The 20,757-nt window shown below is 46.9% G+C and overlaps 1 protein-coding gene across 4 annotated transcripts in view; it reads right to left on the bottom strand.

Annotated features, from left to right (window-relative positions):
• The window catches only part of GATB (glutamyl-tRNA amidotransferase subunit B), a 506,181-nt gene that overhangs the window by 27,733 nt on the left and 457,691 nt on the right, over positions 1–20,757 (bottom strand). For 3 of the 4 annotated variants that reach the window (XM_063920556.1, XM_063920555.1, XM_063920558.1), the window contains one exon: positions 9,660–9,738. The exons of the other annotated variant lie outside the window; for it this stretch is intronic. In XM_063920556.1, coding sequence (XP_063776626.1) covers positions 9,660–9,738 — 79 coding nt within the window. The remainder of the gene's footprint in view (positions 1–9,659; positions 9,739–20,757) is intronic. 4 annotated transcript variants of the gene reach the window in all.

Here is a 20,757-nt window from a genome sequence, read left to right as displayed (position 1 = left end):
ACCCAGTTAACAGTATGACAACAGAAAGGGCCTCTTAAAGATGGCTCCTTAACAATAACCCGAATTAGTTAACAATAACTATGTACAAGTATTGCAGATAATCCGCACTTGGGATGGGCGCCCAGCATCCACTACGGACTCCGAGAAATAGAATTATCGGTAAGTAAATTCTTATTTTCTCTATCGTCCTAAGTGGATGCTGGGGTTCCTGAAAGGACCATGGGGATTATACCAAAGCTCCCAAACGGGCGGGAGAGTGCGGATGACTCTGCAGCACCGAATGAGAGAACTCCAGGTCCTCCTTTGCCAGGGTATCAAATTTGTAAAATTTTACAAACGTGTTCTCCCCCGACCACGTAGCTGCTCGGCAGAGTTGTAATGCCGAGACCCCTCGGGCAGCCGCCCAAGATGAGCCCACCTTCCTTGTGGAGTGGGCTTTTACAGTTTTAGGCTGTGGCAGGCCTGCCACAGAATGTGCAAGTTGAATTGTGTTACAAATCCAACGAGCAATCGACTGCTTAGAAGCAGGTGCGCCCAACTTGTTGGGTGCATACAATATAAACAGCGAGTCAGATTTTCTGACTCCAGCCGTCCTTGCAATGTATATTTTTAAGGCTCTGACAACGTCCAACAACTTGGAGTCCTCCAAGTCGCTAGTGGCCGCAGGCACCACAATAGGTTGGTTCAGATGAAATGCTGATACCACTTTAGGGAGAAAATGCGGACGAGTCCGCAGTTCTGCCCTATCCGAATGGAAGATTAGATAAGGACTTTTATAAGATAAAGCCGCCAATTCAGATACTCTCCTGGCAGAGGCCAGGGCTAGTAACATAGTCACTTTCAATGTGAGATATTTCAAATCCACCTTTTTCAATGGTTCAAACCAATGGGATTTGAGGAAATCTAAAACTACATTTAGATCCCACGGTGCCACCGGAGGCACCACAGGAGGCTGTATATGCAGTACTCCCTTGACAAAAGTCTGGACCTCAGGGACAGAGGCCAATTCTTTTTGGAAGAATATTGACAGGGCCGAAATTTGAACCTTAATGGATCCCAATTTGAGACCCATAGATAATCCTGATTGCAGGAAATGTAGGAAACGACCCAGTTGGAATTCCTCCGTCGGAACCCTCCGATCCTCGCACCACGCTACATATTTTCGCCAAATGCGGTGATAATGTTTCACGGTGACTTCCTTCCGTGCCTTAATCAAGGTAGGAATGACTTCTTCTGGAATGCCTTTCCCTTTTAGGATCTGGCGTTCAACCGCCATGCCGTCAAACGCAGCCGCGGTAAGTCTTGAAAAAGACAGGGACCCTGCTGTAGCAGGTCCCTTCTCAGAGGTAGAGGCCACGGTTCGTCCGTGAGCATCTCTTGAAGTTCCGGATACCAAGTCCTTCTCGGCCAATCCGGAACCACTAGTATTGTTCTTACTCTTCTTTGCCGTATGATCTTCAATACCTTTGGTATGAGCGGCAGAGGAGGAAACACATACACTGACTGGTACACCCAAGGAGTTACCAGTGCGTCCACAGCTATTGCCTGTGGATCTCTTGACCTGGCGCAATATTTGTCCAGTTTCTTGTTGAGGCGAGACGCCATCATGTCTACAATTGGTCTTTCCCAACGGTCTATTAACATGTTGAAGACTTCTGGATGTAGACCCCACTCTCCCGGATGAAGATCGTGTCTGCTGAGGAAGTCTGCTTCCCAGTTGTCCACGCCCGGGATGAACACTGCTGACAGTGCTATCACGTGATTCTCCGCCCAGCGAAGAATCTTGGCAGCTTCTGCCATTGCACTCCTGCTTCTTGTGCCGCCCTGCCTGTTTACATGGGCGACCGCCGTGATGTTGTCCGACTGAATCAACACCGGCTTTCCTTGCAGGAGAAGTTCCGCCTGGCTTAGAGCATTGTAGATTGCTCTTAGTTCCAGAATGTTTATGTGAAGAGACTTTTCCAGACTCGTCCATACTCCCTGGAAGTTTCTTCCTTGTGTGACTGCTCCCCAGCCTCTCAGGCTGGCGTCCGTGGTCACCAGGATCCAATCCTGAATGCCGAATCTGCGGCCTTCTAATAGGTGAGCCTTCTGCAACCACCACAGAAGTGACACCCTTGTCTTTGGTGACAGGGTTATTCGCAGGTGCATCTGCAGATGCGACCCTGACCATTTGTCCAACAGATCCCTTTGGAATATTCTTGCATGGAATCTGCCGAATGGAATTGCTTCGTAAGAAGCCACCATTTTTCCCAGGACTCTTGTGCATTGATGTACTGACACTTTTCCTGGTTTTAGGAGGTTCCTGACCAGATCGGATAACTCCTTGGCTTTTTCCTCTGGAAGGAAAACCTTTTTCTGAACCGTGTCCAGAATCATTCCTAGGAACAGCAGACGAGTTGTCGGGATTAAATGGGATTTTGGAATATTCAGAATCCACCCGTGTTGTCTTAGCACCTCTTGAGATAGTGCTAAAGCTGTCTCCAGCTGTTCTCTGGACCTTGCCCTTATTAGGAGATCGTCCAAGTATGGGATAACTAATACGCCTTTTCTTCGAAGAAGAATCATCATCTCGGCCATTACCTTGGTAAAGACCCGAGGCGCCGTGGACAATCCGAACGGCAGCGTCTGAAACTGATAGTGACAGTTTTGAACAATGAACCTGAGGTACCCCTGGTGTGCGGGGTAAATCGGAACGTGTAGATACGCATCCTTGATGTCCAAGGATACCATAAAGTCCCCTTCTTCCAGGTTCGCTATCACTGCTCTGAGTGACTCCATCTTGAACTTGAACTTTTTTATGTAGAGGTTCAAGGACTTCAGATTTAGAATAGGCCTTACCGAGCCCTCCGGCTTCGGTACCACAAATAGAGTGGAATAATACCCCTTTCCTTGTTGTAATAGGGGTACTTTGACTATCACCTGCTGAGCGTACAGCTTGTGAATGGCTTCCAACACCCTCTCCCTTTCGGAAGAGACGGTTGGTAAGGCAGACTTCAGGAAACGATGAGGAGGATCCGTCTCTAATTCCAACCTGTACCCCTGAGATATTATCTGCAGGATCCAGGGGTCTACCTGCGAGTGAGCCCACTGCGCGCTGTAATTTTTGAGACGGCCCCCCACTGTCCCCGAGTCCGCTTGAGAGGCCCCAGCGTCATGCTGAGGTTTTTGCAGGAGCCGGGGAGGGCTTCTGTTCCTGGGAAGGAGCTGCCTGTTGGTGTCTCTTCCCTCTTCCTCTGCCTCGTGGCAGGTACGACAAGCCCTTTGCTCTCTTATTTTTGTAGGAGCGAAAAGGCTGCGGTTGAAAGGTCGGTGCCTTTCTCTGTTGGGGAGTGACTTGAGGTAAAAAAGTGGATTTCCCGGCAGTAGCCGTGGCCACCAAGTCTGATAGACCAACTCCAAATAACTCCTCCCCTTTATACGGCAAAACCTCCATGTGACGTTTTGAATCCGCATCGCCTGTCCACTGTCGTGTCCATAAGGCTCTTCTGGCTGAAATGGACATAGCACTCACCCGAGATGCCAGTGTGCAAATATCCCTCTGTGCATCACGCATATAGATAAATGCATCCTTTATTTGTTCTAACGACAGTAAAACATTGTCCCTATCTAGGGTATCAATATTTTCAATCAGGGATTCTGACCAAACTACTCCAGCACTGCACATCCAGGCAGTTGCTATAGCTGGTCGTAGTATAACACCTGCATGTGTGTATATATTCTTTTGAATAACTTCCATCTTTCTATCTGATGGATCCTTAAGTGCGGCCGTCTCAGGAGAGGGTAACGCCACTTGTTTGGATAAGCGTGTGAGCGCCTTGTCCACCTTAGGGGGTGTTTCCCAGCGCGCCCTAACCTCTGGCGGGAAAGGGTATAATGCCAATAACTTTTTTGAAATTATCAACTTTTTATCAGGAGCAACCCACGCTTCATCACACACGTCATTTAATTCTTCTGATTCAGGAAAAACTGTTTGTAGTTTTTTCACACCATACATAATACCCTGTTTTACGGTATCTGTAGTATCAGCTAAATGTAACGTCTCCTTCATTGCCAAAATCATATAACGTGTGGCCCTACTGGAAAATACGTTTGAATTTCTACCGTCGTCACTGGAATCAGTGCCCGTGTCTGGGTCTGTGTCGACCGACTGAGGCAAAGGGCGTTTTACAGCCCCTGACGGTGTTTGAGGCGCCTGGACAGGCATTAATTGATTGTCCGGCCGCCTCATGTCCTCAACTGACTGTTTAAGGGAAGATAAACCATCACGTAATTCCACAAATAAAGGCATCCATTCTGGTGTCGACCCCCTGGGGGGTGACATCTGCATATTTGGCAATTGCTCCGCCTCCACACCAATATCGTCCTCATACATGTCGACACCACGTACCGACACACACCGCAAACTCACAGGGAATGCTCTAATGAAGACAGGACCCACTAGCCCTTTTGGGGAGACAGAGGGAGAGTCTGCCAGCACACACCACAAAGCGCTATATATACAAGGGATATCCTTATATTAAGTGCTCCCTTATAGCTGCTTTAATATATATATATATAGCCATTAATGTGCCCCCCCTCTCTGTTTTACCCTGTTTCTGTAGTGCAGTGCAGGGGAGAGACCTGGGAGCCGTTCTGACCAGCGGAGCTGTGACAGAAAATGGCGCCGTGTGCTGAGGAGATAGGCCCCGCCCCTTTTTCGGCGGGTTCTTCTCCCGCTATTTTTCCAGTCAGGCAGGGGTTAAATATCTCCATATAGCCCCTATGGGCTATATGTGAGGTATTTTTAGCCTTGTATAAGGTTTATATTTGCCTCTCAGAGCGCCCCCCCCCAGCGCTCTGCACCCTCAGTGACTGCCCAGTGAAGTGTGCTGAGAGGAAAATGGCGCACAGCTGCAGTGCTGTGCGCTACCTTATGAAGACTGAGGAGTCTTCAGCCGCCGGTTTCCGGACCTCTTCACGCTTCAGCATCTGCAAGGGGGTCGGCGGCGCGGCTCCGGGACCGGACTCCACGGCTGGGCCTGTGTTCGATCCCTCTGGAGCTAATGGTGTCCAGTAGCCAAGCAGCAAATCCACTCTGCATGCAGGTGAGTTTACTACTTTCCCCCTAAGTCCCACGTTGCAGTGATCCTGTTGCCAGCAGGACTCACTGTAAAGAAAAAAACCTAAACTAAACTTTCTCTAAGCAGCTCTTTAGGAGAGCCACCTAGATTGCACCCTTCTCGTTCGGGCACAAAATCTAACTGGAGTCTGGAGGAGGGTCATAGGGGGAGGAGCCAGTGCACACCACCTGACCTAGTAAAGCTTTACTTTTTTGTGCCCTGTCTCCTGCGGAGCCGCTATTCCCCATGGTCCTTTCAGGAACCCCAGCATCCACTTAGGACGATAGAGAAAAAAATGTATGAGGTAACAACGTAAACTGCTGTTCAACCATGTTGTCCATGATAAATATAAAGCAAAGAATGGGACTTGTGAAAGGCAATTTTTTTTTTTTTTTTTTAAAAAGGCTACTGTATTTATATTGTACAATGTGGCACAGGGGCAGCTTTAGTCATATGATGGGTATAATGGTCATTGGGAACATAGATACCAGTGACAACAGAAATAAACTGCACAAACTTAAAGCTTAGTGAATCTACTACTTGCTTTTTAAAGCACAAATGGCATTCCAGCTTATGACATTAATCTTTGTTATGACCACGGTAGATTGAGAACTACTACTGGTTGATGTTCTAGTGGTTGCTGTTATTTGTTATGCGGTTGACAGACAAACAAGGAGACGTTTCATCAATGTACTAGTGAGTGAGCAAACTGTGGCTACAGCGTAGAATGCTGGTGATTTTCTTTCCTCCAGCACTTTGAAGGTTAGTATTAATAGACATGATTATATTCTGCACATCACACATAATGCCATGTTATCATCCTGGCTTCAAACTGCTCATATCATTTAATGCACTCTGAAGTAAGAATAGACGTGTTACTACTAAACATTAACAAATGTTGCTTGACAAATGTTTCTTCAATTCACTTGAGTACACGGTCAGTTCTTTTTCTCATGCCAAAGACACCAACTAAGTGTTTTTTTACTGTTTTTAAGTAACAATTTTGAAACCTTCCATAATTACCGGTTGCTAAACGTCTATTTTCACATAAATGCAAAAATGAAACGTGGGTTATACTTATGCCAGGGATGGGTGTTTGAAAGGAGCTTACGGATGTTTAATTTGTATCTACTGGAAAGGAAACAACAAATAAAATGAATCCTTCTGGCACTTACGGTAATATAATAAACCATAAAGCTACAGAAAGCAGCTACGTATAAAGGACTGCCAGGACTCATTCCAAACAAAATAAACAAAAATGAAAAAACAGCGCTAAATGTAGATTGTATTCTACAATCAATAATATACAGGAGTGATATGTAAAACAAATCATGAAATTGTCTTATAAAACAATTTACGTTTATTCCAAGACATAAAACATATCAAGCTAAATCTCTACAAGGAGATGATCACTGCAACTATTAGATCATTAATATGCCATGCACATTATTTTAAGCAATTTACTGACCAAAAGGAAGAAGAAAAAAAAAAAAGATTTGCGTCAAAACGAATGCTTGATACCATACACTATTAAAATACAATAATTAAATTTACATAATAAAACACATAAAAGATTGTGTAAATGCAGCAAATAGAAAAGTGCCTATGGAGGAGTGGTGTTGGAAATATCCCAAGCAGGGTAAGTAACTGTTTTTAACTAGCAGGCTTGTATATACTATGTTCATTCATCCAGTTTACATATTTCCAGATCTGTGGTCCATAGATAAAGTCCCAATTGGCAGTGGTTCCAGATGGTAACAGGATGCAGCGCACTATTTAGATGGCGTTCTTAGACCACAGTTTGTTCCCCGGAGTTGTTTCTTTTGTTTTTTGGAGTAAAAAGCCGATTGAAGCAGAGTCCAAAAAGATTGGAGGAGCTCCTTACAAAGTAATCCCCAATTGGGCACCACTCTCCTACTGATGGGCACAAGAGTCCTGACACGTTTTTCTGCTCCAGGCAGCTTTATCAAAGGTCTACACACAGAATATAGGCATGCTGTATATCATTTTAATCAGCAGAGTCTGCTTGTGCGTCCTGATTGTGAATAAGACACATTTTACTGGAAAAAGTCGCAAGTCACGCAATGGCATGATGTGACTAGAAGGGCTGTTGAACGTGCCAGGAGGCTAAATGTCAGTGGACACTACCGTACAGCCATGGCCAAAAGTTTTGAGAATGACACAAGTATTGGGTTTCACAAAGTTTTCCGCTTCAGTGTTTTTAAACCTTTCTGTCAGATGTTACTATGTTATACTGAAGTAAAACGACAAGCATTTCATAAGTGTCAAAGGCTTTTATTGACAATTACATTAAGTTTATGCAAATAGTCAATATTTGCAGTGTTGACCCTTCTTTTTCAAGATCTCTTCGATTCGTCCTGGCATACTGTCAATCAACTTCTGGGCCACATACTGACTGCTGGCCGCCCATTCTTGCCTAATCAATGCCTGGAGTTTGTCAGAATTTGTGGGTTTTTGTTTGTCCACCTGCCTCTTGAGGATTGACCACACGTTCTCAATGGGATTAAGGTGTGGAAAGTTTCCTGGCCATGGACCCAAAAATGTTGATGTTTTGTTCCCTAAGCCACTTTGCTATCACTTTTGCCTTATGGCAAGGTGCTCCATAATGCTGGAAAAGGCATTGTTCATCACCAAACTTGGATGGTAATTTGGTACCATTCTTTATTCATGGCTGTATTCTTAGGCAAAATTGTGAGTGAGCCCGCTCCCTTGGCTGAGAAGCAACCCCACACATGAATGGTCTCAGGATGCTTTACTGTTGGCATGACACAGGACTGATGGTAGCGCTCACCTTTCCTTCTACGGAACAATGGCCGCAAAGAAGCCACTTCTCTCCAGGAAGAACATCAGTGACAGACTGATATTCTGCAAAAGGTACAGGGATTGGACTGCTGAGGACTGGGGTAAAGTCATTTTCTGATGAACCCCCTTTCAGATTGTTTGGGGCATCTGGAAAAACGCTTGTCTAGAGAAGAAAAGGTGAGCGCTACCATCATTCCTGTGTCATGCCAACAGTAAAGCACCCTGAGACACAGGATATTATGTATTTCAGCATTTTGGATATGAGAGACTCAACTATTATTATTATTATTATTATTAATAATAATAATAATAATAATAATAAGGGGTAGGGAATTTATTACAATCAATTTTTAAAATGGCCACACGCTTTAACCACTTGCCTGGCATGGTCAAATCAGATGCAACCACACCAACAAGTGTATTATCTGACCTGGTCACAAACAATGCGACCAGTCAGATACACAGTGTGCACAGCTGCAGGAAGAGAAACATCCCATAGCTGCCACTCTCAGAGGGAACCTCTGCCTCCCTGCACCCTCCCCCTGTGTCTGCCATCTGGCCAATCACTGCTGATCTGTCAGCAAAGGAGAACCCCCCCAGTGTGTACCAGGTGTCTAACGCTGGGAAAACGAAAGTCACAATGTTCCCGATGGGGACGTTTGGAAAATAAAAATATTTTTTTCTTAATAAAATCATAAATTCTTAACCTAATTCACTCATAAAAACCCCCTGAACATTTCTGAGCAGTTTTTAAAAAATAGAATGGTCAGTGAGGTGGTTAAAGATGATATCTTCATCACTCTGCTTAAAAATATGTATAATTAGCAGCTGCCTCCAATCATCCAGGTATGGAAATAATAATAGCAATGGTTTTGCTAAGTAGCATAAGGCAAAATAATTATTTCCAGTGAAACGATAACATTAGAAAAGACATGAGAGAGAAGCCCTAAGTTCACTTTTCCCCTGTGTTACAGGAAAACAAGTTTAGAAAAGCAGAAGAAGAAATAGCAGAATGTGATTTCCAGAAAGCACAGGCAAGCTGAGAAGATGCAATTTATTCTGTCACATCCCACTAGCAGCACAATGAGTACAGGTTTTTGTAAAATAGATTATAATCTACAGTCATATCTATATTTGCTAGTTACTTCTCAGCTATGTTCTTACACGCACATTGAATTTGTGGTCTCTGAAGTGGTAACTTGTACTTTGGAGAAAGAAAAAAAATAACTACATCCACACACAATAGAATCCAAAGAATAAAATAAACTGAGCAATTTTTTTATTGTAAGGTCTATTTCAGTTTATAAAGTGTCAGGATACATTTTGGGGTCCCAATTATTTAGGCAGCCAATTATCTAAGGTTGAAGCAATTTTCATGTGACTGCAGTCCATATGACGTTTTGGTGGCAATTATTAAAGTGCAAAGATGCAGCCGTATAGAGAAAAAGCTGTTCTGTTACGCCATGCAACAGTAATTCTATCAATGCAATTCTTGTGTTTGATAACCAGCATCCTCTTGAATATTGATCTATTCTGCTTGAAAAATCTCTGCTTTCGCTGTGTGTGTTTGTAATGGCTACATCAGGTCTGTCATTATTGTTATTGCTATTTGTTTGTAAAGCGCCATGCTGCTCTGCAGCGCAGGACAGTTGGAAAAACAGGGGATACATAAAATAATTACCTGATACAGCTGGAACATGTGTATAGTCATGGAAAGGCACTTTGTACACATACCTGTTTAGCAGCTGATGAAGAAATGACTCTATTCTCCAAAAGCGTCAGAAGTTCAGATAACGAGATGGGACTGATCAGACTACAAACAGATACCAGTGATTGTTTATCAGTCAGGTTATCACATAACCCACCCCCACTCAAAAAAAAAAAGGGAAAAAAAATAAATTACCATTTAAAGCATCAATGCATCTTTAATAAAAAAAATGCATAAGTACTGTAGCCGCTGTTCCAGGTTCTACTAAAATATTACCCTTCCTTTATAATTAAAGGTTAACGCTGTTCCGCACCTCTATGAGGGGGGATTCAAGTGTTTTGCATACAGGCGGCCACTAGATGGTGACAGAGCAATTCAATTGTTGCTCCGTTTGAGTGCGCACAAATGCCAATGCTGACATTACTGTTATGTCATTTGACGGTCTGGTAACTAGTCAAGTGATATCTACTACTCACAGCAACTCCAGTATTTCATCACACTATTTTTAAGAAAGAAGAAGCAAAAAATCTAATATTATTTCTCATGGAAAATGGGTATGCACAACTGCTTACTGAAAAGAGACATTTAGGGGGCTGAGTTATCTCACTGCTAAGAAACATGGATCCTATAACACCACTTATTGAATATTTTAGCTCTACAATATGCCAAAACTTTAATTGCTGGAGTGGTCTTGTGGAAACTGACAAATCCTTCACCCTGGTTCTCTTTGTACTGTAAAGCATCAGCATATGCCATACTTACTTGTCAGACCATGGCTGTTATACACGTGTGCTAGCCAATAATGTCACGCATACACAGTACCCAGTGTGACTTTAAAAAAAATAAGATTTTAAACCTACCGGTAAATCTTTTTCTCCTAGTCCGTAGAGGATGCTGGGGACTCCGTAAGGACCATGGGGGTATAGACGGGCTCCGCAGGAGATATGGGCACTATAAAGAACTTTAGAATGGGTGTGCACAGGCTCTTCCCTCTATGCCCCTCCTCCAGACCTCAGTTAGAGAAACTGTGCCCAGAGGAGATGGACAATACGAGGAAAGGATTTTGTTAATCTAAGGGCAAGATTCATACCAGCCCACACCATCCACACCATATAACCTGGAATATACGCAACCAGTTAATAGTATGAACAAAAAACAGTATCAGCTAAAGACTGATCTCAACTGTAACATAACCCTTATGGAAGCAACAACTATATACAAGCCTTGCAGATTTTGTCCGCACTGGGACGGGCGCCCAGCATCCTCTACGGACTAGGAGAAAAATAAGATTTTACTTACCGGTAAATCTATTTCTCGTAGTCCGTAGTGGATGCTGGGGACTCCGTAAGGACCATGGGGAATAGACGGGCTCCGCAGGAGACAGGGCACTTTAAGAAAGAATTTGGATACTGGTGTGCTCTGGCTCCTCCCTCTATGTCCCTCCTCCAGACCTCAGTTAGAGAAACTGTGCCCGGAAGAGCTGACAGTACAAGGAAAGGATTTTGGAATCCAGGGCAAGACTCATACCAGCCACACCAATCACACCGTATAACTTGTGATAAACATACCCAGTTAACAGTATGAACAACAACAGAGCATCAGATCAACCCTGGTGCAACTATAACAGAACCCTTATGTAAGCAATAACTATATACAAGCATTGCAGAAGAAGTCCGCACTTGGGACGGGCGCCCAGCATCCACTACGGACTACGAGAAATAGATTTACCGGTAAGTAAAATCTTATTTTCTCTAACGTCCTAGTGGATGCTGGGGACTCCGTAAGGACCATGGGGATTATACCAAAGCTCCCAAACGGGCGGGAGAGTGCGGATGACTCTGCAGCACCGAATGAGCAAGCACAAGGTCCTCCTCAGCCAGGGTATCAAACCTGTAGAACTTTGCAAAAGTGTTTGAACCCGACCAAGTAGCTGCTCGGCAAAGCTGTAATGCCGAGACCCCTCGGGCAGCCACCCAAGAAGAGCCCACCTTCCTTGTGGAATGGGCTTTTACTGATTTTGACAGCGGCAATCCAGCCGCAGAATGAGCCTGCTGAATCGTGTTACAGATCCAGCGAGCAATAGTTTGCTTTGAAGCAGGAGCACCCAGCTTGTTGGGTGCATACAGGATAAACAGCGACTCAGTTTTCCTGACTCTAGCCGTTCTGGCCACATAAACCTTCAAAGCCCTGACCACATCTAGTAACTCGGAATCCTCCAAGTCACGAGTAGCCACAGGCACCACAATAGGTTGGTTCATATGAAAAGATGACACTACTTTTGGCAGAAATTGCGGACGGGTCCGCAATTCTGCCCTGTCCATATGGAAAACCAGATAGGGGCTTTTATGTGACAAAGCCGCTAATTCTGACACACGCCTAGCTGAAGCTAAGGCTAATAGCATGACCACCTTCCATGTGAGAAATTTTAACTCCACGGTTTTAAGTGGCTCAAACCAGTGTGACTTCAGGAAACTCAACACCACGTTAAGATCCCAAGGTGCCACTGGAGGCACAAAAGGGGGCTGAATATGCAGCACTCCCTTTACAAACGTCTGAACTTCAGGTAGAGAAGCCAGTTCTTTTTGAAAGAAAATGGATAGGCCCGAAATCTGGACCTTAATGGAACCCAATTTTAGGCCCAAAGTCACTGCCGACTGTAGGAAGTGAAGGAAACGGCCCAGCTGGAATTCCTCCGTAGGGGCATTCCTGGCCTCACACCAAGCAACATATTTTCGCCATATACGGTGATAATGTTTAGCCGTCACTTCCTTCCTAGCCTTTATCAGCGTAGGAATAACCTCATCCGGAATGCCTTTTTCTGCTAGGATCCGGCGTTCAACCGCCATGCCGTCAAACGCTGCCGCGGTAAGTCTTGGAACAGACAGGGCCCCTGTTACAACAAGTCCTGTCTTAGAGGCAGAGGCCATGGGTCCTCTGTGAGCATTTCTTGCAGCTCTGGAAGCCAAGTCCTTCTTGGCCAATCCGGAACAATGAGTATTGTTCTCACTCCTCTTCTTCTTATGATTCTCAGCACCTTGGGTATGAGAGGAAGAGGAGGAAATACATAGACCGACTGGAACACCCACGGTGTCACTAGTGCATCTACAGCTATCGCCTGAGGGTCTCTTGACCTGGCGCAATACCTCTTTAGCTTTTTGTTGAGGCGGGATGCCATCATGTCTACTTGTGGCAGTTCCCACCGACTTGCAATCTGCGTGAAGACTTCTTGATGAAATCCCCACTCTCCCGGGTGGAGGTCGTGCCTGCTGAGGAAGTCTGCTTCCCAGTTGTCCACTCCCGGAATGAACACTGCTGACAGTGCTCTTACGTGATTCTCCGCCCAGCGAAGAATTCTGGTGGCTTCCGCCATCGCCACCCTGCTCCTTGTGCCGCCTTGGCGGTTTATATGAGCCACTGCGGTGATGTTGTCTGACTGAATCAGCACCAATCGGTCGCGAAGCAGGGTCTCCGCTTGACGTAGGGCGTTGTATATGGCCCTTAGTTCCAGGATATTGATGTGAAGGCAAGTCTCCTGACTTGACCACAGACCTTGGAAATTTCTTCCCTGTGTGACTGCTCCCTACCCTCGGAGGCTTGCGTCCGTGGTTACCAGGACCCAGTCCTGAATGCCGAATCTGCGGCCCTCTAGAAGGTGAGCACTCTGCAGCCACCACAGGAGAGACACCCTGGCCCTGGGGGATAGGGTGATCAGCCGATGCATTTGTAGATGTGAACCGGACCACTTGTCCTACAGATCCCATTGAAAGGTCCTCGCATGGAACCTGCCTAAGGGAATGGCCTCGTATGATGGAATATTTAGAATCCAGCCGTGTTGTTGTAACACTTCCCGAGAGCGTGCTACGCTGATCAGCAACTGCTCTCTGGACCTCGCCTTTATGAGGAGATCGTATGGGATAATTGTGACTCCCTGCCGTCGCAGGAGCACCATCATTTCCGCCATTACCTTGGTAAATATTCTCGGTGCCGTGGAGAGACCAAACGGCAACGTCTGGAATTGGTAATGACAATCCTGTACCACAAATCTGAGGTACTCCTGATGAGGTGGATAAATGGGGACATGAAGGTAAGCATCCTTTATGTCCAGAGACACCATAAAATCCCCCCCTTCCAGGCTTGCGATGACCGCTCTGAGCGATTCCATCTTGAACTTGAACCTTTTCATGTATATGTTCAGGGATTTTAAATTCAATATGGGTCTGACTGAACCGTCCGGTTTCGGTACCTCAAACATGGTCGAATAGTAACCCCTTCCTTGTTGAAGGAGGGGAACCTTGACCACCACCTGCTGAAGATACAATTTGTGAATTGCAGTTAACACTATTTCCCTCTCTAAGGGGGAAGCTGGCAGGGCCGATTTGAGGTAACGGTGAGGGGGCATCTCTTCGAATTCCAGCTTGTATCACTGAGACACAATCTCTATAGCCCAGGGATCCACCTGGGAGTGAACCCACTTGTGGCTGAAATTTCGGAGACGCGCCCCCACCGGGCCTAGCTCCGCCTGTGGAGCCCCAGCATCATGCGGTGGATTTAGTGGAAGCCGGGGAGGACTTCTGTTCCTGGGAACTAGTTGTATTGTGCAGCTTCTTTCCTCTACCCCTGCCTCTGGCAAGAAAGGACGCACCTCGGACCTCGCACCTGGAATTCGAAGAGATGCCTTTTTGTGATCGAAAGGACTGCATCTGGTTAATACGGTGCTTTCTTAGGTTGTGAGGGAACATATGGTAAAAAATTTGACTTTCCAGCCGTAGCTGTGGAGACCAGGTCCGAGAGACCCTCCCCAAACAACTCCTCACCCTTGTAAGGTAAAACCTCCATGTGCCTTTTTGAGTCGGCATCGCCTGTCCAATGCCGAGTCCACAGGACCCTTCTGGCAGAAATCGACATTGCATTTATTCTAGAGCCTAGTAGGTTAATGTCTCTTTGAGCATCTCTCATATACAGGACAGCGTCTTTTATATGCCCCAGGGTCAGCAATATAGTATCCTTGTCCAAGGTATCAAGTTCCTCAGATAAGGTATCTGTCCATGCTGCTACAGCACTACACATCCAGGCCGACGCAATCGCCGGCCTTAGTAAGGTACCTGATTGTGTATAAATGGACTTCAGGGTACCCTCCTGCTTTCTATCCGCAGCATCTTTTAGGGTGGCCGTATCCTGTGATGGCAGGGCTACCCTCTTGGATAAGCGTGTTAAAGCTTTGTCTACCCTAGGGGAGGATTCCCAGCGTAACCTGTCCGTTGGCGGGAAAGGATACGCCATAAGCATCCGTTTGGAAATCTGCAGTTTTTTATCTGGAGATTCCCAAGCCTTTACACATAACTCATTTAGCTCATGTGAAGGGGGAAAGGTCACCTCTTGCCTTTTTCCCCATACATATAAACCCTCTTGTCAGGGACTGGGGTTTCCTCTGTGATGTGCAACACATCCTTCATTGCTATAATCATATAACGGATGGCTTTAGCCAATTTAGGCTGTAACTTTGCATCATCGCAATCGTCACTGGAGTCAGAATCCGTGTCGATATCTGTGTCAACAATTTGGGATAGTGGGCGCTTCTGAGACCCTGACGGCCTCTGTGACATAGGATCAGGCATGGGCTGAGACCCCGGCTGTCCTAAGGCTTCAGCTTTATCCAACCTTTTATGCAAGGAAATGACATTATCATTTAAAACCTTCCACATATCTATCCAATCGGGTGTCGGCGCCATCGGCGGCGACCCCACATTCATTTGTTCCCACTCTGCTTCCACATAGCCTTCCTCATCAAACATGCCGACACAAGCGTACCGACACACCACACACACAGGGGATGCTCTTTTTGAAGACAGTTCCCCCACAAGGCCTTTTGGAGAGACAGAGAGAGAGAGAGTATGCCAGCACACACCCCAGCGCTATATGTCCCAGGAATCACACAGTAACTTAGTGTTAACCCAGTAGCTGCTGTATATACTGTTTTTGCGTCTAATTTATGTGCCCCCCCTCTCTTTTTACCCTCTTCTACCGTGTTTCTGCAGGGGAGAGCGTGGGGAGCTTCCTCTCAGCGGAGCTGTGGAGAGAAAATGGCGCTGGTGAGTGCTGAGGAAGAAGCCCCGCCCCCTCAGCGGCGGGCTTCTGTCCCGCGTTTCTGTGTAAAAATATGGCGGGGGCCCATGCATATATACAGTGCCCAACTGTATATATGCCCACTTTTGCCAAGAGGTCTCTAATTGCTGGCCAGGGCGCCCCCCCCCCCCTGCGCCCTGCACCCTACAGTGACCGGAGTATGTGGGTGTAGTGTGGGAGCAATGGCGCACAGCTGCAGTGCTGTGCGCTACCTCAGTATGAAGACTGGAGTCTTCTGCCGCCGATTTCGAAGTCTTCTTGCTTCTTTCACCGGCTTCTGTCTTCCGGCTCTGCGAGGGGGACAGCGGCGCGGCTCCGGGATCGGACGACAAAGGGTGAGATCCTGTGTACGACCCCTCTGGAGCTAATGGTGTCCAGTAGCCTAAGAAGCAGGACCTATCTTCAGTGAGTAGGGCTGCTTCTCTCCCCTCAGTCCCACGTAGCAGAGAGTCTGTTGCCAGCAGATCTCTCTGAAAATAAAAAAACCTAACAAAATACTTTCTTTTATAGCAAGCTCAGGAGAGCTCACTAAGTTGCACCCAGCTCGTCCGGGCACAGATTCAAACTGAGGTCTGGAGGAGGGACATAGAGGGAGGAGCCAGAGCACACCAGTATCCAAATTCTTTCTTAAAGTGCCCTGTCTCCTGCGGAGCCCGTCTATTCCCCATGGTCCTTACGGAGTCCCCAGCATCCACTAGGACGTTAGAGAAAAGATTTACCGGTAGGTTTAAAATCTTATTTTCTCTTACGTCCTAGAGGATGCTGGGGACTCCGTAAGGACCATGGGGTTTATACCAAAGCTCCAGACCTGGCGGGAGAGTGCAGACGACTCTGCAGCACCGACTGAGCAAACGTGAGTTCCTCATCAGCCAGGGTATCAAACTTATAGAACTTTGCAAACGTGTTTGCCCCTGACCAAGTTGCAGCTCGGCAAAGTTGTAAAGCCGAGACCCCTCGGGCAGCCGCCCAAGATGAGCCCACTTTCCTCGTGGAATGGGCTGTTACTGATTTAGGATGCGGCAATCCAGCCGCAGAATGCTCCAGCTGAATTGTGCTACAAATTCAGCGAGCAATAGTCTGCTTAGAAGCAGGAGCACCTATTTTGTTGGGTGCCTACAGGATAAAAAACAAGTCAGTGTTCCTGACTCCGGCCGTCCTGGAAATATAAATTTTTAAGGCCCTGACTACGTCCAGTAACTTGGAATCTTCCAAGTCCCTAGTAGCCGCAGGCACTACAATAGGTTGGTTCAAGTGAAAAGCTGATACCACCTTAGGGAGAAACTGGGGACGAGTCCTCAATTCTGCCCTATCCATATGGAAAATCAGATAAGGGCTTTTACATGACAAAGCCGCCAATTCTGACACACGCCTGGCCGAAGCAAAGGCCAATAACATGACCACTTTCCACGTGAGATATTTCAAATCCACAGTTTTAAGTGGCTCAAACCAATGTGATTTTAAGAAACTCAACACCACGTTGAGATCCCAAGGTGCCACAGAAGGCACAAAAAAGGGGCTGAATATGTAGCACTCCCTTTACAAATGTCTGAACTCCAGGCAGTGAAGCCAGTTCTTTCTGGAAGAAAATCGACAGAGCCGAAATCTGGACCTTAATGCAACCCAAATTTAGGCCTGTAGTCACTCCTGACTGTAGGAAGTGCAGAAAACGACCCAGCTGAAATTCCTCTGTTGGGGCCTTCCTGGCCTCACACCACGCAACATATTTTCGCCAAATACGGTGATAATGGTCTGCGGTTACTTCTTTCCTGGCTTTTATCAGCGTAGGAATGACTTCCTCCGGAATGCCCTTTTGCTTTAGGATCCGGAATTCAACCGCCATGCCGTCCAACGCAGCCACGGTAAGTCTTGGAACAGACAGGGCCCCTGCTGTAGCAGATCCTGTCTGAGCGGTAGAGGCCATGGGTCCTCTGATATTATTTCTTGAAGTTCTGGGTACCAAGCTCTTCTTGGCCCATACGGAACCACGAGTATCGTTCTTACTCCTCGTTTTCTTATTATTCTCAGTACCTTTGGTATGAGAGGCAGAGGAGGGAATACATAAACAGACTGGTACACCCACGGTGTCACTAGAGCGTCCACAGCTATTGCCTGAGGGTCCCTTGACCTGGCGCAATATCTAGTTTTTTGTTTAGGCGGGACGCCATCATGTCCACCTGTGGCCTTTCCCAACGGTTTACCAACAGTTGGAAGACTTCTGGATGAAGTCCCCACTCTCCCGGGTGTCGGTCGTGTCTGCTGAGGAAGTCTGCTTCCCAGTTGTCCACTCCCGGAATGAACACTGCTGACAGTGCTAAGACGTGATTTTCCACCCATCGGAGAATCCTTGTGGCTTCTGCCATCGCCATACTGCTTCTTATGCCGCCCTGTCGGTTTACATGGGCGACTGCCGTGATGTTGTCTGATTGGATCAGTACCGGCTGGTTTTGAAGCAGAGGCCTTGCCAGACTTAGGGCATTGTAAATGGCCCTCAGTTCCAGAATATTTATGTGTAGGGATGACTCCTGACTTGACCAAAGTCCTTGGAAATTTCTTCCCTGTGTGACTGCCCCTCAGCCTCGAAGGCTGGCATCCGTGGTTACCAGGACCCAGTCCTGTATGCCGAATCTGCGGCCCTCTTGAAGATGAGCACTCTGCAGCCACCACAGGAGAGATACCCTGGTCCTTGGAGACAGGGTTATCAGCCGATGCATCTGAAGATGCGATTCCGACCACTTGTCCAAGAGGTCCCACTGAAAGGTTCTTGCATGGAACCTGCCGAATGGAATTTTGCTTCGTAAGAAGCTACCATTTTTCCCAGGACTCGTGTGCAGTGATGCACCGATACCTGTTTTGGTTTCAGGAGGTCTCTGACTAGAGATGACAGCTCCTTGGCTTTCTCCTGCGGGAGAAACACTTTTTTCTGTTCTGTGTCCAGAACCATCACCAGGAACAGCAGGCGTGTGGTAGGAACCAGCTGTGACTTTGGAATGTATAGAATCCATCCGTGCTGTTGTAGCACTTCCCGAGATAGTGCTACTCCGACCAACAACTGCTCCATGGACCTCGCCTTTATAAGGAGATCGTCCAAGTACGGGATAATTAAAAACTCCCTTTTTTCGAAGGAGTATCATCATTTCTGCCATTACCTTGGTAAAGACCCTCGGTGCCGTGGACAGTCCAAACGGCAGTGTTTGGAATTGGTAATGGCAATCCTGTACCACAAATCTGAGGTACTCCTGGTGAGGATGGTAAATGGGGACATGTAGGTAAGCATCCTTGATGTCCAGGGATACCATGTAATCCCCCTTTTCCAGGCTTGCAATAACCGCCCTGAGCGATTCCATCTTGAACTTGAATTTTTTTATGTATGTGTTCAAGGACTTCAAATTTAAACTGGGTCTCACCGAACCGTCCGGTTTCGGTACCACAAACAGTGTGGAATAGTAACCCCGACCTTGATGAAGTAGGGGCACCTTGACTATCACCTGCTGGGAATACAGCTTGTGAATTGCCTCTAGCACAGCCTCCCTGCCTGAGGGAGTTGTCGGCAAGGCAGATTTGAGGAAACGGCGGGGGGGGGGGGGGGGCGCCTCGAATTCCAGCCTGTACCCCTGAGATACTACTTGAAGGATCCAGGGATCCACCTGTGAGCGAGCCCACTGATCGCTGAAATTTTTGAGGCGGCCCCCCACCGTACCTGGCTACGCCTGTGGAGCCCCCGCGTCATGCGGTGGACTCAGAGGAAGCGGGGGAAGAATTTTGATTCTGGGAACTGGCTGACTGGTGCAGCTTTTTCCCTCTTCCCTCGTCTCTGTGCAGAAAGGAAGCGCCTTTGACCCGCTTGCTTTTCTGAAGCCGAAAGGACTGTACCTGATAATACAGTGCTTTCTTAGGCTGTGAGGAAACCTGAGGTAAAAATTTTTCTTCCCAGCTGTTGCTGTGGATACGAGGTCCCAAAGACCATCCCCAAACAATTCCTCACCCTTATAAGGCTCTATGTGCCTTTTAAAGTCAGCATCACCTGTCCAGTGTCGGGTCTCTAATACCCTCCTGACAGAATGGACATTGCATTAATTCTGGATGCCAGCCGGCAAAATATCCCTCTGTGCATCCCTCATATATAAGACAACGTCTTATGTTCGCAAAATAGTATCCCTGTTTGACAGGGTTACAGACCACGCTGCAGCAGCACTATCTGCAGGTCTCAGTCTAGTACCTGAGTGTGTAAATAGACTTCAGGATAGCCTCCTGCTTTTTATCAGCAGGTACCTTCAAAGTGGCCGTATCCTAAGACGGCAGTGCCACCTTTTTTGACAAACGTGTGAGCGCCTTATCCACCCTAGGGGATATCTCCCAGCGTAACTTATCCTCTGGCGGGAAAAGGTACGCCATCAGTAACTTTTTAGAAATTACCAGTTTCTTATCGGGGGAACCCACGCTTTTTCACACTTCATTCACTCATTTGATGGGGGAACAAAACACTGCCTGCTTTTTCTCCCCAAACACAAAACCCTTTTTTAGTGGTACTTGGGTTAAATGTCAGAAATGTGTAACACATTTTTTATTGCCGGGATCATGTAACGGATGTTCCTAGTGGATTGTGTATATGTCTCAACCTCGTCGACACTGGAGTCAGACTCCGTGTCGACATCTGTGTCTGCCATCTGAGAGAGCGGGCGTTTTTGAGCCCCTGATGGCCTTTGAGACGCCTGGGCAGGCGCGGGCTGAGAAGCCGGCTGTCCCATAGCTGTTACGTCATCCAGCCTTTTATGTAGGGAGTTGACACTGTCGGTTAATACCTTCCACCTATCCATCCACTCTGGTGTCGGCCCACAGGGGGCGACATCCCATTTATCGGCATCTGCTCCGCCTCCACATAAGCCTCATCATCAAACATGTCGACACAGCCGTACCGACACACCGCACACACACAGGGAATGCTCTGACTGAGGACAGGACCCCACACAGCACTTTGGGGAGACAGAGAGAGAGTATGCCAGC

This window comes from Pseudophryne corroboree, chromosome 1 (genome assembly GCF_028390025.1).
Source record: "Pseudophryne corroboree isolate aPseCor3 chromosome 1, aPseCor3.hap2, whole genome shotgun sequence".
Lineage (NCBI taxonomy): Eukaryota > Metazoa > Chordata > Amphibia > Anura > Myobatrachidae > Pseudophryne > Pseudophryne corroboree.
This window is presented reverse-complemented; position numbering and strand designations above follow the sequence as displayed.